Below are 17,124 nucleotides of genomic sequence, written 5' to 3'. Positions count from 1 at the left end.
ATTTGAATTCAATGAAATAATATCTTGAATTAAGAATCTACTGATGACCATGAAACCATTGTCAATTGTCGGAAAAATCCATCTGGTTCACTAATGTCCTTTAGGGAAGGAAATCTGCCGCCCTTACCTGGTCTGGCCTACGTGTAACTCCAGAGACACAGCAATGTGGTTGGCTCTCAACTGCCCTCGGGCAACTAGGCTTGGGCAATAAATGCTGGCCAGCCAGTGATGCCCATGTCCCATGAATGAATGAAAAAAAGTATTGTGTGCGAGCAGTGACAGCAAAAGCATGTCTTTATCAACCAATCAGACTGAAGAATTCTCACCAAGACATGCAGGGCAGAATTTTCCCATTCCACCCGCTATGAGAATCGTTGTGGGAGTGACATAGACCATGAACAAGTCCATTGACCTTCAAACCCCAAGTCCTTTGATTAATCAGGGAACCATAGCTTCAGTTTTCAGGTCCTGGCCCGGAAATTTCCTGGTGAATCTGGGGAAGAAGGGGCTGGAAATATGCCTGAGCATTGATTGTACTGTCCCTGCCTTAATCAGGGGCTGGTCTGGCAGCAATGAAATGCACCAATCTGTCTCTGGGTGGACGGTCTGCAAAACATAGCCTCTACCACCAATTTTCAGCAGAGGTGGATTATTCGATTTGCCATTGTGGCATGTGCATGTTGCCAATCATAGGCCAAAGAAGAGGAGCTGAAATCAATAAGAAAAGGAGTGCCTTTTTCAAGGGGTACAAAAGCATTTCAGAGCTGCAGTATGCTCCCCATTCTCCTTCACAAGGTCTACCACACAATTTCTTGGCCCTCTTTCTGACCATGGCTCCTCACTAGTGGTCACGATCCCCACTCTAATTTGACGATGCCTCTAGGTTTGAAAATGAAGGAGGGGTAACATCTGTGTGGAGGGCCAGTGTCTTTCAAAGTAAGTCTGATTTCCTTCCACAGTCCAAAGGTGTGCAGGTTAGATGGATTGGCCATGTTAAATTGCCCCCTTAGTGTCCAAAGATGTGCAAGTTAGGTTGATTGGCCAGGTTAAATTGCCCCTTAGTGTCCAAAGATGTGCAGATTAGATTGATTGGCCATGTTAAGTTGCCCCTTAATGTTCAAAGATGTGCAGGTTAGGTTGATTGGCCATACTAAATTGCCCTTTAGTGTCCATAGATGTGTAGTTAGGTGGATTGGCCAGGTTAAATTGCCCCTTAGCATCCAAAGGTGTGCAATTAGGTGGATTGGCCATGCTAAACTGCCCCTTAGTGTCCAGAGATGTGTAGGTTAGATGGATTAGAGAGGTAAATACATGGGGTTGTGGGGATGGGTTCTGGGTAAGATGCTCTGTCGGAGAGTCAGTGCATACTCGATGGGCCGAATGGCCTCCTTTTATGATTCTAACTCGCTCAGCTTTAGTTAATAGTTTGTAGTTATGTGTGTCGATTTTAAAACAAAGACACACATCTCCAGGAATTAGAAATGTTGGGGTTGGGGGGGGGGGGGGGGGGGAGCGGAATCACTTAACAGTTCAGATAACTGTTTCCACTATAGCAGCTGTGTCCACTGTTCCATCATCGGAAATTAGGCAGAGAAGCCAAACATCTACTTTGCGTACTTCCTGGATAGGTTGTGGACTTAACCTCGGGAGGGAGGTCGCATTGGAGAAAGTGGCTGAATAAAGCTGCAGCCACCTGTAAATATTTTTCCAACTTTTGTTGGCTCGGTCGTCTGAATTTCCTATACCTCTGTGTATTGTTTCTGTACAGTTCTGCCAGCAGCTTTGCTTTGAAGTTAAAGAAATGATTCGTCTTTTGACTTTTACAATTAAAGGATGGCCGCCCAGGGACATCCTCAGATTTTCTTTCCAGGCACATCACCTCGCTTACTTAACTCAGTGGTGTTCAGAACTGATTACACTACTTCAACTTCAAGTTTTTAGATGGTCCAGATCACCAACAACCTGTCCTGGTCTCCCCCCATGCCGTCACCAACGCCTCTACTTTCTCAGAAGACTAAGGAAATTTGGCATGTCAGCTACGACTCTCACCAACCTTTACAGATGCACCATAGAAAGCATTCTTTCTGGTTGTATCATAGCTTGGTATGGCTCCTGCTCTGCCCAAGACTGCAAGGAACTACAAAAGGTCATGAATGTAGCCCAATCCATCACGCAAACCAGCCTCCCATCCATTGACTCTGTCTACACTTCCCGCTGCTTCGGCAAAGCAGCCGGCATAATTAAGGGCCCCACACACCCTGGACATTCTCTCTTCCACCTTCTTCCGTCGGGAAAAAGATACAAAAGTCTGAGGTCACGTACCAACCGACTCAAGAACAGCTTCTTCCCTGCTGCTGTCAGACTTTCGAATGGACTTACCTTGCATTAAATTGATCCTTCTCTACACCCTAACTATGACTGTAACACTACATTCTGCACTCTCTCCTTTCCTTCTCTATGAACGGTATGCTTTGTTTGTATAGCGCACAAGAAACAATACTTTTCACTGTATACTAATACATGTGACAATAATAAATCAAATCAAATCAAATTATTTAGATGCACTTTGACAGAGGAAGAGTATCCAATCGCATTTCTACACAACAATTTACTTTCTACACCTGAATTCCCTTCATTTGAAGAAAAGTTAAAAGCTTTAACCGTCGACACTGTTTTAATCCAGACTTCATCATAGTATTTGAGATGAATTCATCTGTGAAATATGCGTCATGGAACCGGGACGAGGACTATTTTATTTTGTTGAGTAACATACTTAAATGGTACAGAAATGAAAATGTTCTTCATGCTTCATGGCCAAAAAATGTCCAGATATTTTCCACTCTCCCCTCTTACCTGCCAACAAAGTGTAGGAAAATATCCCTAATTTTCCATTGAATTTACTAATGAACCTTTTCGCATATGTTGGCATAAATGCTTTTCCTGACCATTTAATCATATAGTTAAGCAATGAAGAGACTCGACCTGAAACACAACTTGACAGTGCTCTGGTTGCAATCGGCAGTTAGTGGTTTGAGCTTCTGCGCTTTGCACACACAGCCCGACCATTTTGCCTTGAATAGAGCAGTCGTGAATGAGACCGTGAAATGGGAGCATATAAACTGACCATTCTCATCATCTTCAGTGGAGTTCTTCATTCAATCACATCTCCATTATTGCATATACCATGGTGAACCAGTTGAATGTAAATATGAATCCTGATGTTGCCTTATAGTTGGATCAAACACATAGAAATCATAGAATCATAGAAACCCTTCAGTGCAGATAGAAGGCCATTCGGCCCATCGAGTCCGCACTGACAATAATCCCACTCAGGCCCTATTCCCGTAACTCCACATATTCATCCCGCTAATCCCTCTGACCTATGCATCCCGGGACATGAAGGGGCAATTGAGCATGGCCAATGCATCTAACCCTCACATCCTTGGACTGTGAGAGGAAACCAGGGCACCCGGAGGAAACCCACGTAGACACGGGGAGAACGTGCAAGTTCCACACAGACAGTGACCCAAGCTGGCAATCGAACCCAGGTCCCTGGAGTTGTGAGGCAGCAGTGCTAACCACTGTGCCGCTACTCAATGGGATCGAAGGAATCCACGTTTTCTGAGTGTGATATAGAATGCTGAAACATTAGCCACTGTTGAAGCCCCTACTTACTTTACTTGACCAATGGATCAGAATAGGACAGTCTTCCTTATTCATTCTCCACCCACCAAACACAACCCAACTCACATACCAAAGGTAATGAAACCAAAGAAACATAAATTTTTAGTTTGCTTTCCATTCAAAAGAATATTAGCCTGAAAAATACTGCTGCAGATTTTAGCGGATGGTCATATATATAAAACCACGGCATCCTTACAGTGCAGAAGGAGGCCATTTAGCCCATCGATTCTGCACTAACACCAGCATATGGAGCCGAACAAGTTCAAGGGGACGGAATGGCCTATTCCTGCTCCTAATTCATATGTTTCAAATGTCCTCTCGGCACTAATGTTACACGAAAAAATTCATCTGAGGAGGAAAGAAACTGGCATGGTGGCACAGTGGTTAGCACTTCTGCTTCAGTGCCAGGGACCTGGATTCATTTCCAGCCTTGGTTGACTATCTGTGTGGAGTTTGCACATTCTCCCCGTGTCTGCGTGGGTTTCCTCTGGGTGGTCCGGTTTCCCCCAATAAAGAACAAGAACAAAGAACAAAGAACAATACAGCACAGGAACAGGCCCTTCGGCCCTCCAAGCCCGCGCCGCTCCCCGGTCCAGGATTGAATCCTGAATCCAGGATCCCCGCCCAATTTTCCAGCCTATCTACATACCAATATCCTATCCACCGAGCTGTCCCTCACAGCTACGATGCTTTGTTCATTACAACCTATTAACTCACCCCCACCCCCCCATTCCAGACCATGTCCAAAGATGTATGAGTTTGGTTGACTGGCCATGCTGAATTGCCCCTTAGTGTCCCAAGATGTGTGGATTAGGGAGACAAATGCGTGTTGTTATGGCAATAGGGCAGAGGGTTTGGGCTCTTTTGGAGAGTGGGTGCAAACCTCTTGGGCCGAATGGCCTCCTTCTACACGGTAGGGATTCTATGAAATATAAAGAAACCTAATGAGATAGTTTTGTTTATTTGCGACCCTGAACACATTTAGGAAAAGCACTTGAGTACTTGGGGATGTGGTTAAATACGACATGAATTATAACAACCTAACGCCAGCTGTAATGATGATGTTACGAGTGCAGTATGTAGTTTTCATTGGGCTGAATTTACCAATCCATCATGGTAATATGACATTTAACGGTGTACAAAGAGATTACTTTGCACTTTACTCAATAGTTAGATGTAAGTATAATTAGAAATGCTCCCTTATTAGTGAATACCAGAATTCACATCCAGCTTTACAATGATTACCCTACAGTTACAATCTTTCAGCTCAATCCAGTAACAAATTATGCATTGGTGCACCTACCAACTTCAGGTTTTTCACCAAGTTCTATGCCTCTTGATAAAGGACTGAGTTGTTCTGATAGCAATGTAAAAACATTAAGAACGCAACATAGAATGTACAATGGTATAGTGGAGAGGCAGAGAAGAGCAAAAGATTTTTGTTAGATCATCGTTTAACAAGTGGCTGGATAGTGTATAAGATCATGAGTCAAAAAACAGTGGGTGGAATGTTACCGTCCCGCCCGCCACGGGAGTCGTAATGGGCTGGACACAGACCATGCAAAGATCCGTTGACTTTGGGTGGGATTTTCCGACCTTGGAGAGAGCGCAGCCGGAAAATCCCACCCAGTGTGTACATTCACAGCATCAAAATAGGTTATTTTCCATTACTTATTGCTGCAAGTTGGTCATGATATGAGTATGGGCTGGAATTCTCCGCCTATTCATGCCTCACCAGCGAGGACAATTTGGTGCTCAGCCAAATCTCCGTTCATTGTGGCGGGACTGGAGAATCCCACTGGCGCGAACAGCCAGTGAATCCTGCCCATTATTTCTTGGGCAGAAATTTTAAGTATAAAAATCATCTCAATTCATGTAATTGGTGCATTGCTGTAGCGCCTGTCTGTTACAGGAAAGGAAAGGTTGGACAGACAGGGCTTGTTTCCACTAGAGTTTAGAAGGGTGAGGGGGGGGTCACTTACTGAAATTCAAAAGATTCTGAACAGAAGAGAAAATGCTGGAAAATCTCAGCAGGGCTGGCAGCATCTGGAAGGAGAGAAAAGAGCTGACGTTTCGAGTCCAGATGACCCTTTGTCATCCTTATTAGTGAATACCAGAATTTATTAGTGAATACCAGCTTTGTCAAAGCTTTATCTTTGACAAAGGGTCATCTGAACTCGAAACGCCAGCTCTTTTCACTCCTTACAGATGCTGCCAGACCTGCTGAGATTTTCCAGCATTTTCTCTTTTGGTTTCAGATTCCAGTATCCTCAGTAATTTGCTAAAACCCTGAACAGTCTCAACTGGATGTGGAAAGGATGTTTCCTCTTGTGGGTGAGTCTAGAACTAGGGGGACATGTCTTAATATTAGGCGTTGCCTTTTTAGGATAGAGGAGAGGAGAAACTTTTTCTCTCAGTGTTGTATGACTTTGGAACTCTCTGCCTCAGAAAGTGGTGGAGGTAGGGGGGGGGTCACTGAATATTTTTAAGGCGGAGGTAAATGGATTCTTGTTACGCAAGGGAATCAAAGGTTATCAGGGATAGATGGGAATGTGGAATTCGGAAAGCAAACAGGTCAGCTGTGATCTTATTGGATGACGGGGCAGGCTGGAGGGGTTGAGTGGTCTACTTCTGCTTTAATCTCATATGTTCGTAAATAGGAGGAGGCTTTCGTAATCTTCACCCCTGTTGCCCCACCCTGTTAAAGTCCAACAGGTTTATTTGGTAGCAAATACCATAAGCTTTCGGAGCACTGCTCCTTCGTCAGATGGAGTGGAAATGTGCTCTCAAACAGTGCAAACAGACACAAAATCAAGTTGCAGAATACTGATTAGAATGCGAATCCCTCCAGCCAGCCAGGTCTTAAAGGTACAGACAATGTGGGTGGAGGGAACATTAAACACAGGTTAAAGAGATGTGTATTGTCTCCAGACAGAACAGCTAGTGAGATTCTGCAAGCCCAGGAGGCAAGCTGTGGGGGTTACTGATAATGTGACATAAATCCAACATCCCGGTTTAGGCCGTGCTCATGTGTGCGGAACTTGGCTATCAGTTTCTGCTCAGCGACTCTGCGCTGTCGTGTGTCGTGAAGGCCGCCTTGGAGAACACTTACCTGAAGATCCAAGGCTGAATGCCCGTGACAGCTGAAGTGCTCCCCCACAGGAAGAGAACAGTCTTGCCTGGTGATTGTCGAGCGGTGTTCATTCATCCATTGTCGTAGCGTCTGCATGGTTTCCCCAATGTACCATACCTCGGGACATCCTTTCCTGCAGCGTATCAGGTAGACAATGTTGGCCGAGTTGCAAGAGTATGTACCGTGTACCTGGTACATGGTGTTCTCACGTGAGATGATGGCATCCGTGTCGATGATCCGGCACGTCTTGCAGAGGTTGCTGTGGCAGGGTTGTGTGGTGTCGTGGTCACTGTTCTCCTGAAGGCTGGGTAGTTTTCTGCGGACAATGGTCTGTTTGAGGTTGCGTGGTTGTTTGAAGGCAAGAAGTGGGGGTGTGGGGATGGCCTTGGCAAGATGTTCGTCTTCATCAATGACATGTTGAAGGCTCCGGAGGAGATGTCATAGCTTCTCCGCTCCGGGGAAGTACTGGACGACGAAGGGTACTCTGTCCATCGTGTCCCGTGTTTGTCTTCTGAGGAGGTCGGTGCAGTTTTCCACTGTGGCGCGTCGGAACTGTTGATCGATGAGTCGAGCGCCATATCCTGTTCTTATGAGGGCATCTTTCAGCGTCCTAGATAACATGCCCACATGTCGAGAAGCAGTGCACAAGGAAACTTGGGGAACTGCATGACTTCTATTCCCTCTTGCAACAAGACCTGCAAACCATTGCCACAGCTGGCATAGCCTTGCGAATTGCAATTAAGACCATCACATCCGGGAGGTTTCACTTTCCCAGCTCCTTCAAGACTGCCACGGTGGATGTCAGTGGCATCAGTGAGTCTGCAGTTCATTCTTGCATTGAACGTCTGACTATTCCCACGCCTGCAAGAGCAAGAAACCTTGACCGCTTTTTCCCATAGCCAAACTGAAAGTAAACAACAAACAAAGAACAATACAGCACAGGAACAGGCCCTTTGGCCCTCCAAGCCCGTGCCGCTCCCTGGTCCAAACTAGACCATTCTTTTGTATCCCTCCATTCCCACTCCGTTCATATGGCTATCTAGATAAGTCTTAAACGTTCCCAGTGTGTCCGCCTCCACCACCTTGCCTGGCAGCGCATTCCAGGCCCCCACCACCCTCTGTGTAAAATATGTCCTTCTGATACCTGTGTTAAACCTCCCCCCCTTCACCTTGAACCTATGAGTTTAAAGTTTATTTATTAGTGTCACAAGTAGGCTTACATTGACACTGCAATGAAGTTACTGTGAAAATCCCCTAGTCGCCACACTCCGGTGCCTGTACGGGTACACTGAGGGAGAAATAGGATGGGGATCAATCCTGAACAATGTGGCAATGGGAGGTCCTCCAAGTAGGTCCCAGCTGTGGTGTCCCCTGAGGTGTCTACATGCTTCATGGTTGAAAGTTGTGTGTTGATTCCATGCACCAAGAGCCCACATGAGTTGGTAATGAATTCCTCCACACTCTGAGACCTGTTGCAGGAGCACCCTGGCGGGCAGGTCAGAATGTTGAGTAACTGCTGTCGCAAATGAAGTACTTTCCTTTTAAAGGCATGAGTCCCGACCTTCTGCATCTACATTCCTCTCCTCGGCAGAGCCACCATGTGAACCGGTGTTCTGGGTGGAAGCGTCTCTTGATTTAGCGTCTCAGCTGCACTTGCTCCTGCCCCTTTGTGCTTCACGAGGCGTCCACAGTCAATCCCTGTGTCTCGCTAACACTATCTAACCATGATTGCCAAGTGCACCACCCCTTGGAGGGCCTTCAGGCTGCATAAGTAGCACTGACTCTGCCAGATTTCCCACCCTGCCAATTGGCACGCTGCCTACAAGGAGCAAGATTAGCACTGGCACCTGGCCAGTTCAAATTAAATGGCCACACACAGAGGGCTGATCTCGATCGAGGGCCTGGAAAGCAATGAACACTGACAGGTTATCTTCAGGAGGCTTTACACCCGCAAACTGTGCACTTGCAGGGCTCCAGCTATCTGAGTGACTGAGAAATACAATATAGGAATGTGTGTGTGTGTCTCTGTCTGTGTCGCTGTCTGTCTCTCTGTCTGTCTCTCTGTGTCTCTGTCTGTGTCCCCTTGTCTGTCTGTGTCCCCTTGTCTGTCTGTGTCCCTATCTCTGTTTCTGTCTGTGTCTCTGTTTCTGTCTGTGTCTCTGTTTCTGTCTCTATCTGTGTCTCTGTGTCTCTATCTGTGTCCCTATCTCTGTCTGACAGTATATTTGTCTCTTTGTCTATGTCCCTGTGACTCTGTGTCTGTCTCTATGTGTCTGTCTCTGTGTGTCTGTGTCTGTGGCTCTATGTCTGTGTCTCTGCGTCTCTGTCTGTGTCCTGTCTCTGTGTTTCTGTCTTTGTCCGTATCTCTGTCTGTGTCTGTGTGTGTGTGTCTCTGTCTCGATGTGTCTGTGTGTGTGTGTCTCTCTCTGTGTGTCTCTGTGTGTTTCTATGTGTGTGTTCCTGTCTGCATCTCTGTCTGTGTCCCTGTCCCTGTCTGTGTTTCTGTTTCTGTCTGCGTCTCTGTCTCTGTGTCCCTTTCTGTGTCTCTCTCTCAGTGTTTCTGTGTGTGTGTCTCTGTCTGTGTGGGTGTGTGTGTGGGTGTGTGAGGTATATGTATGCATGCATTTCTGCTGTGCACCCCCCCCCCCCACCCCCATTGATATGAATGGCCAATGTAACTCCCAGAGATGGAGTGCAGAGGCATCTCCTCCTGTTCCTGTATTCTGGCTTCTGCAGTTTGCCAGTTTCCCTTGCAGCATTGAGTTAGTCTGTGCCCTGCTGAACACTTTCAAAGCTGTGTGAGGCAGCTCACATTTGTACACGATGGAGAAAGCAGCAGCTGTGCCAAGGGGGCAGGGGAATAATAGTGTGGGCAGTGACAGGTTTTGAGAGAGTGGATGGGCTCAGTATCAGGCTTTGAGAGAGTGGGCTCAACCAGAGGGAACAGCCACGGAGCGGAGGCTTGGGAAGGGAAAGTTTAATCGTCAGCTCTGAAAAAGAGGTGTTCAACTTGAAACATTGGAGTGGCATGGTGGCACAGTGGTTAGCACCGCTACCTCACAATGCTAGGGACCCGGGTTCGATTCCTGGCTTGGGTCACTGACTGTGTGGAGTTTGCATATTAGACCATAAGACATAGGAGCAGAATTAGGCCACTCGGCCCATCGAGTCTGCTCCGCCATTCAATCATGGCTGATATTTTTCTCATCCCCATTCTCCTGTCTTTTCCCAATAACCCCTGGTCCCTTTATTAATCAAGAACCTATCTATCTCTGTCTTAAAGACACTCAATGCCCTGGCCTCCACAGCCTTCTGCGGCAAAGAGTTCCACAGATTCACCACTCTCTGGCTGAAGAAATTCCTCCTCATCTCTGTTTTAAAGGATCGTCCCTTTAGCCTGAGGTTGTGCCCTCTGGTTCTAGTTTTTCCTAATAGTGGAAACATCCTCTCCACGTCCACTCTATCCAGGCCTCGCAGTATCCTGTAAGTTTCAAAAATATTTACCCTGCTAGTCCCCTGACACTAAGGCAATTTAGCACGGCCAATCCACCTAACCCACACATCTTTGGACTGTGGGAGGACTGTTCTCCCCGTGTCTGCGTGGGTTTCCTCCGGGTGCTCCGGTTTCCTCCCACAGTCCGAAAGACGTGTTGGTTAGGTGTGCATTGGCCGTGCTAAATTCTCCCTCAGTGTACCCGAACAGGCGCCAGAGTGTGGCTACTGGGGGATTTTCACAGCAACTTCATTGCAGTGTTAATGTAAGCCTTGCTTGTGACTAATAAATAAACTCTTTTTTTAACTCCATTTCTCTCTGCACAGATGCTGCCAGACTCTCTGAGTATTTGCAGCACAATCTGTTTGCATTTAATTGAAAATCTAATGGTGCCGAGTTAAAGCAGGGTGATTTTGATCTATCTCGAGAGTGACAGATGTTCACTGGAACCTCACCTTGCCTGATTAGATCATTATATTCATCCTACCTGCACCACAGCCCAGTCCTGGGAACAACATTGAGTTGATCTGCTCGTAATCCCTATTGCTGCTGACTGACTTGGCAGGATATTTGTTGCTAATCAGAGGTGCAGAAGATCTCCTTCCTGTTGCTTCCTTGTTCTGCCAGCACCTTCACAGCTACACTGAACCATCGGGGGTGGGAGGAGGCAGGTGGGAATGGAGTGGGGAGATGACAACTCCAGCAGCTGTCGGCTGCTTTGGAAGACCCACTTTTCAAAGCCACCAGTGCACAGTGTACCTGCCCTGTGAGGGACTTCATGTCGCCCTATGGATTTAGGAGCCTTGCAATTGGAAAACTGCCCAGATGGAGCAAGGTTTGCATTGGGACCTGGTTAGTTCAATACAAGTGAGTCCCAACAACATTGGACTTCCTACTGATTGTGCTGGGCACTGCGGGTGACCTGCCCACCTCATTGATCTGCCCAAGTTGGAAATTACCCCCGGAACCTTGACTGAGCTACATCTGGCCTGGAAATGTACAGGGCAGTTTCAGGGTAATAGAGGACCGTTCACATCAGCTGTGACTCAAGTCAGTGAGCAGTCACACTCACCTCTGCGTCAGCAACTCATGGATTCAATTCCCACACCAGACACTAAAGCACATGATCCAGGCTGACATTTCAGTGCAGCACTGAGAGTGTTGCCCTATCAGAGATTCCTTCTGTCAGATGAGATGTTATACACCCATGCGGCGTAAGGTGGATGTAATAATCCCAAAGAGCATGGACTCACTCCCCCAATGCCCTGACCAGTGTTTACTCCTCAACCCACAACACCAAGGTGCATTATCTGATCATTTGTCCCATTGCTAAGTGTGGGATCTTGCTGTGTGAAAATCGCAATGCCCTGTTTCCTACATTCCCACAGATAGAGCTGCCTTGCCATCCACCCTTTGAGGGCTGCTCTCACTTGGTTACTGCTGCTGAATCGCAAACAAGGCACCAGTGCCCGCCCCGCCTCCCTGGTTGGGTGCGGCACTTGGTGGCAGGAGTTACAGTGGTTCCTTCATGGAACTGAGCTGGAAGTTTCTTTGGCCGGTATTTTACGACCTCGCTCGGGCAAAGCTCAGAAAGTCCCACCCGAGGCCAACAGAGAATTTGATTCTGGGGCGGGTGTGCTGGTAAAATTCCAGCCTTTGTGTCTTGAGCCAGCAGGAACACTCATGGGTGTTTTCTTATGGTTTGAAATGCTCCCAGTAAAAAAACACTGAATGGTGAGAGATGCAAGATGTTTGCCTCCTTGGGTGTCCATGAATCAGAAATTTGACATGCAATGAGCAATAAAAAGATTTTTAACTTTGCAGCAAAGGGATTAGAGTATAAGTGTAACGGAGTCTCACTACGATACAGGTCATTAGTGAGGCTACGCCTAGGCCTGAATTTTCAGGATGATGAGCGCTTGGCACCTGTCACCCGGAGAGTTAGTGGGGAGCATGTCCCAACCAACTCCAACAGGCCCGCTGCTACTTCACGCCCATCACAACCCATCTACTGCTAGCCTCTCATCATACCAGCCTGTATGGCTAAGACCACTGTGCCAAGGAATAACAGCTGAGGCCCCATGGCAGCAGGAATGGAACCAAGGTGCCGCCATTAAAAACCACTTCCTCATCACAAATCCCACAGACAGCCCACCTGGCTTCATTTTGCCATGCCATCATTGGGCACTCTGCAACCCTTTCCGCACTGGGCCAAGGCCTTTGTGTGGCAAATTGGCCACAAGTGATTATCTGATCATTCATCCCATTGCTAAGTGTGGGATCTTGCTGTGTGAAAATCGCAATGCCCTGTTTCCTACATTCCCACGGATAGAGCTGCCTTGCCATCCACCCTTTGAGGGCTGCTCTCACTTGGTTACTGCTGCTGAATCGCAAACAAGGCACCAGTGCCCGCCCCGCCAGCCTGGTGGTGAGGCGGGGGTTGGGTGCGGCACTCGGTGGCAGGAGTTACAGTGGTTCCTTCGTGGAACTGAGCCAAGAACCCGGATTGAAGCTGTGGGGCACCCCAATCAATGACTCACATCATTGAAGACTGCCCCCCTCACAAAATGCAGCGGAGAGTTCAGAGAGGTTCATTTAGCCACTGCAGAAGTTGGATAGGTGATTACTGCACATGCTAAATAAACATGTATCGACTCAAATCGGGACTTTCATCTTCATGTATAAAAGCATCACATAAACAATGACTTATGCGCAATTAGGGCACCATTGTATTGCATTAATAACTTAATGGGTCCCATTTGAAAGCCTTCATCCACAAACAATTACTCTCAGGAAGAAGTTAATTGTCTCGTTGCAAAAGCCAACCTCAGAGCTGCAATTCACCCAAATTCTCTAACGGAAGAAAATAATTAATCAATTTACTTTTTACAAAATGCAAGATAAACAATGCTCAGAGTACGTATCTTTTGCAATGTTCTGTATAATCAGGCAGTTATAGCAGCCTTCTGGCTTGGGAATTTAATCAAGAAACAACTCTGCCTCTGTCGAACAAATCACTTTGATTTCTGACGAGTACCTGGCTCTTGATGTTCTGATTACTGGGCCAGAGGAAGTGGTCATTTGTACTCGCCCAAGTTTAGAACAAAGTGATTACTTTGTTTCTGAAATAAGTCAAGACTATTTGCGAAAAACAGCGATCAAGTCTCTGTGTAAGATCATATCAAGACCAGAGATGGTAGGGATATTTAAGATACATCATGTATTTGGAATAAAGCCAATTACATTTAGGGGGAAAAGATGTTTACTGCGTAACGCAATTTTTAACAGTGTAAGATGAAAGATTTATTCTGAAGGCCATACAACAAAATAGATCTATAATCTTGTTATATTATGCATGGTAAATTGCAAAAACCTTTAGTTGCTCCTAAGGCATGGTGGTTAGCACTGCTGCCTCACAGCGCTAGGACCTGGGGTCGATTCCCGGCTTGAGTAACTGTCTGCACAGAGTTTGCACGTTCTCCCTGTGTCCGTGTAGGTTTCCTCCGGGTGCTCTGGTTTCCTCCCACAGTCCGAAAAACGTGCTGGTTAGGTGCATTGGCCATGCAAAATTCTCCCTCAGTGTACCCGAACAGGTGCTGGAATGTGGTGACTCGGGGATTTTCACAGTAACTTCATTGCAGTGTTAATGTAAGCCTACAATAATAAAAAAACTTTAAAAACTATTCTTTCCATGAAGTCGCTTGGACATACTATTAAATGAAGATAAGCTCACCACTGATTTATTTTTCTCTCCAGATGGGCATCATGTGTGGGAGACAGAAGCAAAGACTGACAAGGAATTCTTTAAACCTGTAAGTTTACCCAATCAATTGTTTGTACTCCGATATGTGTGTTGGATTGTAAAGGATGGATGATTATTATAACACAATAGGTATTCAAGAGGCTTTGTTCTCTTCATTTTTAAACAAAATTAAACACGTCAAGACTACAAAATAAGAGATGGACACAAATATTAATTAAAAGCTAATAGACTAAAAAGGAAATTGGCCAAAACTGTCACACTGTGGACTAAGACACTAAATGAAAAGGATAAGGATAATATCCTTTAGGGAAGGAAATCTCCCGTCCTTACCTGAAGTGGCCTACATGTAACTGCAGAGCCACAGCAATGTGGTTGATTCTCAAATGCCCTCGGGCAATTAGGGAGGGGCATTAAATGCTGGCAGCCAGCGATGCCAGTATCCCACGAATGAATTTTTAAAAAGGTTGATTTGGGAATCTTGCAAGGTTAGGGTTAGGGTGAGAGGTTAGGGTTGCTTTGTTAGCCCAGAACTGTAAGAACGCTAAGGATGACAGATGCCATGGCCAGAATTCTCCAACGTCGCCTCGCAGCTGGGATTCTCCGGACTCGCTGCAGTGAACGGAGATTTGGCTGAGCGCCAAATTCTCTATTCTCGCTGGCAGTGGTATGAGATCAGAGAATTCTGGCCGACGGAAACAACACGGTTATTAATGACATCTTCAGGAGAGGTTAAAAAAAACACCCCTTCTGCTTTTGCTGTTCACAAGTGGAAGTTTCCTGAACAATGAGTGTGCGAGAGACCGATGCCAAACTGTCCGATGCAACTACTTTCAATTGTCCCAACGCCGCAGGGATCGGTGTTGGGTCCATTGTTGTTTGTCATCTATATCAATGATCTGGATGATAATGTGGTAAATTGGATCAGCAAATTTGCTGATGATACAAAGATTGGAGGTGTAATGGACAGTGAGGAAGGTTTTCAAAGCTTGCAGAGGGATTTGGACCAACTAGAAAAATGGGCTGAAAAATGGCAAATGGAATTTAACGCAGACAAGTGTGAGATATTGCACTTTGGAAGGACAACCAAAGTAGAACGTACAGGGTAAATGGTAGGACTCTGAAGAGTGCAGTTGAACAGAGGGATCTGGGAATACAGGTACAGAATTCCTTAAAAGTGACGTCACAGGTGGATAGGGTCGTAAAGAATGCCTTTGGTACATTGGCCTTTATAAATCGGAGTATCGAGTATAAAAGTTGGAGTGTTATGGTAAGGTTATATAAGCACAGTAAGAAGTCTCACAACACCAGGTTGTGGACTTTAACCTGGTGTTGTAAGACTTCTTACTGTGCTTACCCCAGTCCAACGCTGGCACCTCCACATCAAGGTTATATAAGGCATTGGTGAGGCTGAATTTAGAGTATTGTGTACAGTTTTGGTCACCTAGTTACAGGAAGGATGTAAATAAGGTTGAAAGAGTGCAGAGAAGGTTCACAAGGATGTTGCGGGGACTTGAGAAGCTGAGTTACAGAGAGAGATTGAATAGGTTGGGACTTTATTCCCTGGAGCGTAGAAGAATGAGGGGAGATTTGAGGTGTATAAGATTTTGATGGGTATAGATAGAGTGAATGCAAGCAGGCTTTTTCCACTGAGGCTAGGGGAGAAAAAAACCAGAGGGCATGGGTTAAGGGTGAAAGGAGAAAAGTTTAAAGGGAATATTAGGGGGGGCTTCTTCACGCAGAGAGTGGTGGGAGTGTGGAATGAGCTGCCGGGTAAAGTGGTAAATGCGGGGTCACTTTTAACATTTAAGAAAAACTTGGACGGGTTCATGGATGAGAGGAGTGTGGAGGGATATGGTCCAAATGCAGGTCAGTGGGACGAGGCAAAAAATGGTTCGGCACAGACAAGAAGGGCCAAAAGGCCTGTTTCTGAGCTGTAATTTTCTATGCTTCTATGGTCTGTTAGCCGCAAATAAATAGCTTCCAACAGCCTGGGAGCACTGTGTTTGAATCCTGCTATGAGCTACCTTGACTTTAAATTGCTGGCTCCAACTTTGCTGGCTGATTAAAGGGATTTAATACTGAAAGATGCACAATAGTTGATACCAACTTCACACTAGGTTTACACAGATCCATTACCCCATATCAGGTGAAAAGTTATGCTGATGTGAAAGTACATTTGCAGTGTAGATGTCATGCCAGGCATAAAATTCAACCCCAAGTGTATTCAGAATTTTACTCTAATGTGCCACTTGGGCAGCACTGTGGCACAGTGGTTAGCACTGCTGCCTCACAGCACCAGGGACCCAGGTTCGATTCCCGGCTTGGGTTACTGTCTGTGTGGAGTCTGCATGTTCTCCTAGTGTCTGCGTGGGTTTCCTCCGGGGCTCCGGTTTCCTCTCACAGTCCGAAAGATGTGCTAGTGAGGTGGATTGGCCATGCTAAATTGCCCCTTGGTGTCCCGTGATGCGTAGGTTAGAGGGATTAGCATGGTAAATATGTGGAGTTGCGGGATAGGGTCTGGGTGGGTTTGTTGTTGGTGCAGACTCAATGGGCCGAATGGCTTTCTTCTGCACTGTAAGGATTCTATTTGACAGCAACATGTCAACATTGCATGCACCTGATGTGCTGGTAACCCACATGTATGCGCACTGTTATGTCTGAAAGCTCCAACACCACATAGTCTGTGTGAGAATAATTTGATTATAATGTTAGGTTCATAAAAATGTTAGGATGCTAGTCTTGGAACACTTAAAGGCAGATTGAGACCATTGAAAGAAAGAATAAGACCACTTAAGGGAAGACCTTTTAGCACATACCCTGATTAAACAATCCCATTAATTCATAGCGAGAAGATTTGAGTATAGGAACAAAGATGTTTTACTGCAATTTTACAGAGCATTGGTGAGGCCACACCTGTAGTATTGGTCTCCATATCTGAGGAAGGATGACCTTGCTATAGAGGGAGTGCAGCAAAGGTTTACCAGGCAGATTCCTGGGATGGCAATTCTGTCATATGAAGAGAGACTAGGTAGGTTATGATTAGATTCATTG

At 46.1% G+C, this 17,124-nt stretch overlaps 1 protein-coding gene across 4 annotated transcripts in view; it reads left to right on the top strand.

Annotated features, from left to right (window-relative positions):
• The window catches only part of nfatc1 (nuclear factor of activated T cells 1), a 300,700-nt gene that overhangs the window by 113,769 nt on the left and 169,807 nt on the right, over nucleotides 1–17,124 (top strand). For all 4 annotated transcript variants that reach the window (XM_078216846.1, XM_078216844.1, XM_078216845.1 and 1 more), the window contains exon 7: nucleotides 14,067–14,122. In XM_078216846.1, the coding sequence (XP_078072972.1) occupies nucleotides 14,067–14,122 (56 nt within the window). The remainder of the gene's footprint in view (nucleotides 1–14,066; nucleotides 14,123–17,124) is intronic.

This window comes from Mustelus asterias, chromosome 7 (genome assembly GCF_964213995.1).
Source record: "Mustelus asterias chromosome 7, sMusAst1.hap1.1, whole genome shotgun sequence".
Lineage (NCBI taxonomy): Eukaryota > Metazoa > Chordata > Chondrichthyes > Carcharhiniformes > Triakidae > Mustelus > Mustelus asterias.
This window is presented reverse-complemented; position numbering and strand designations above follow the sequence as displayed.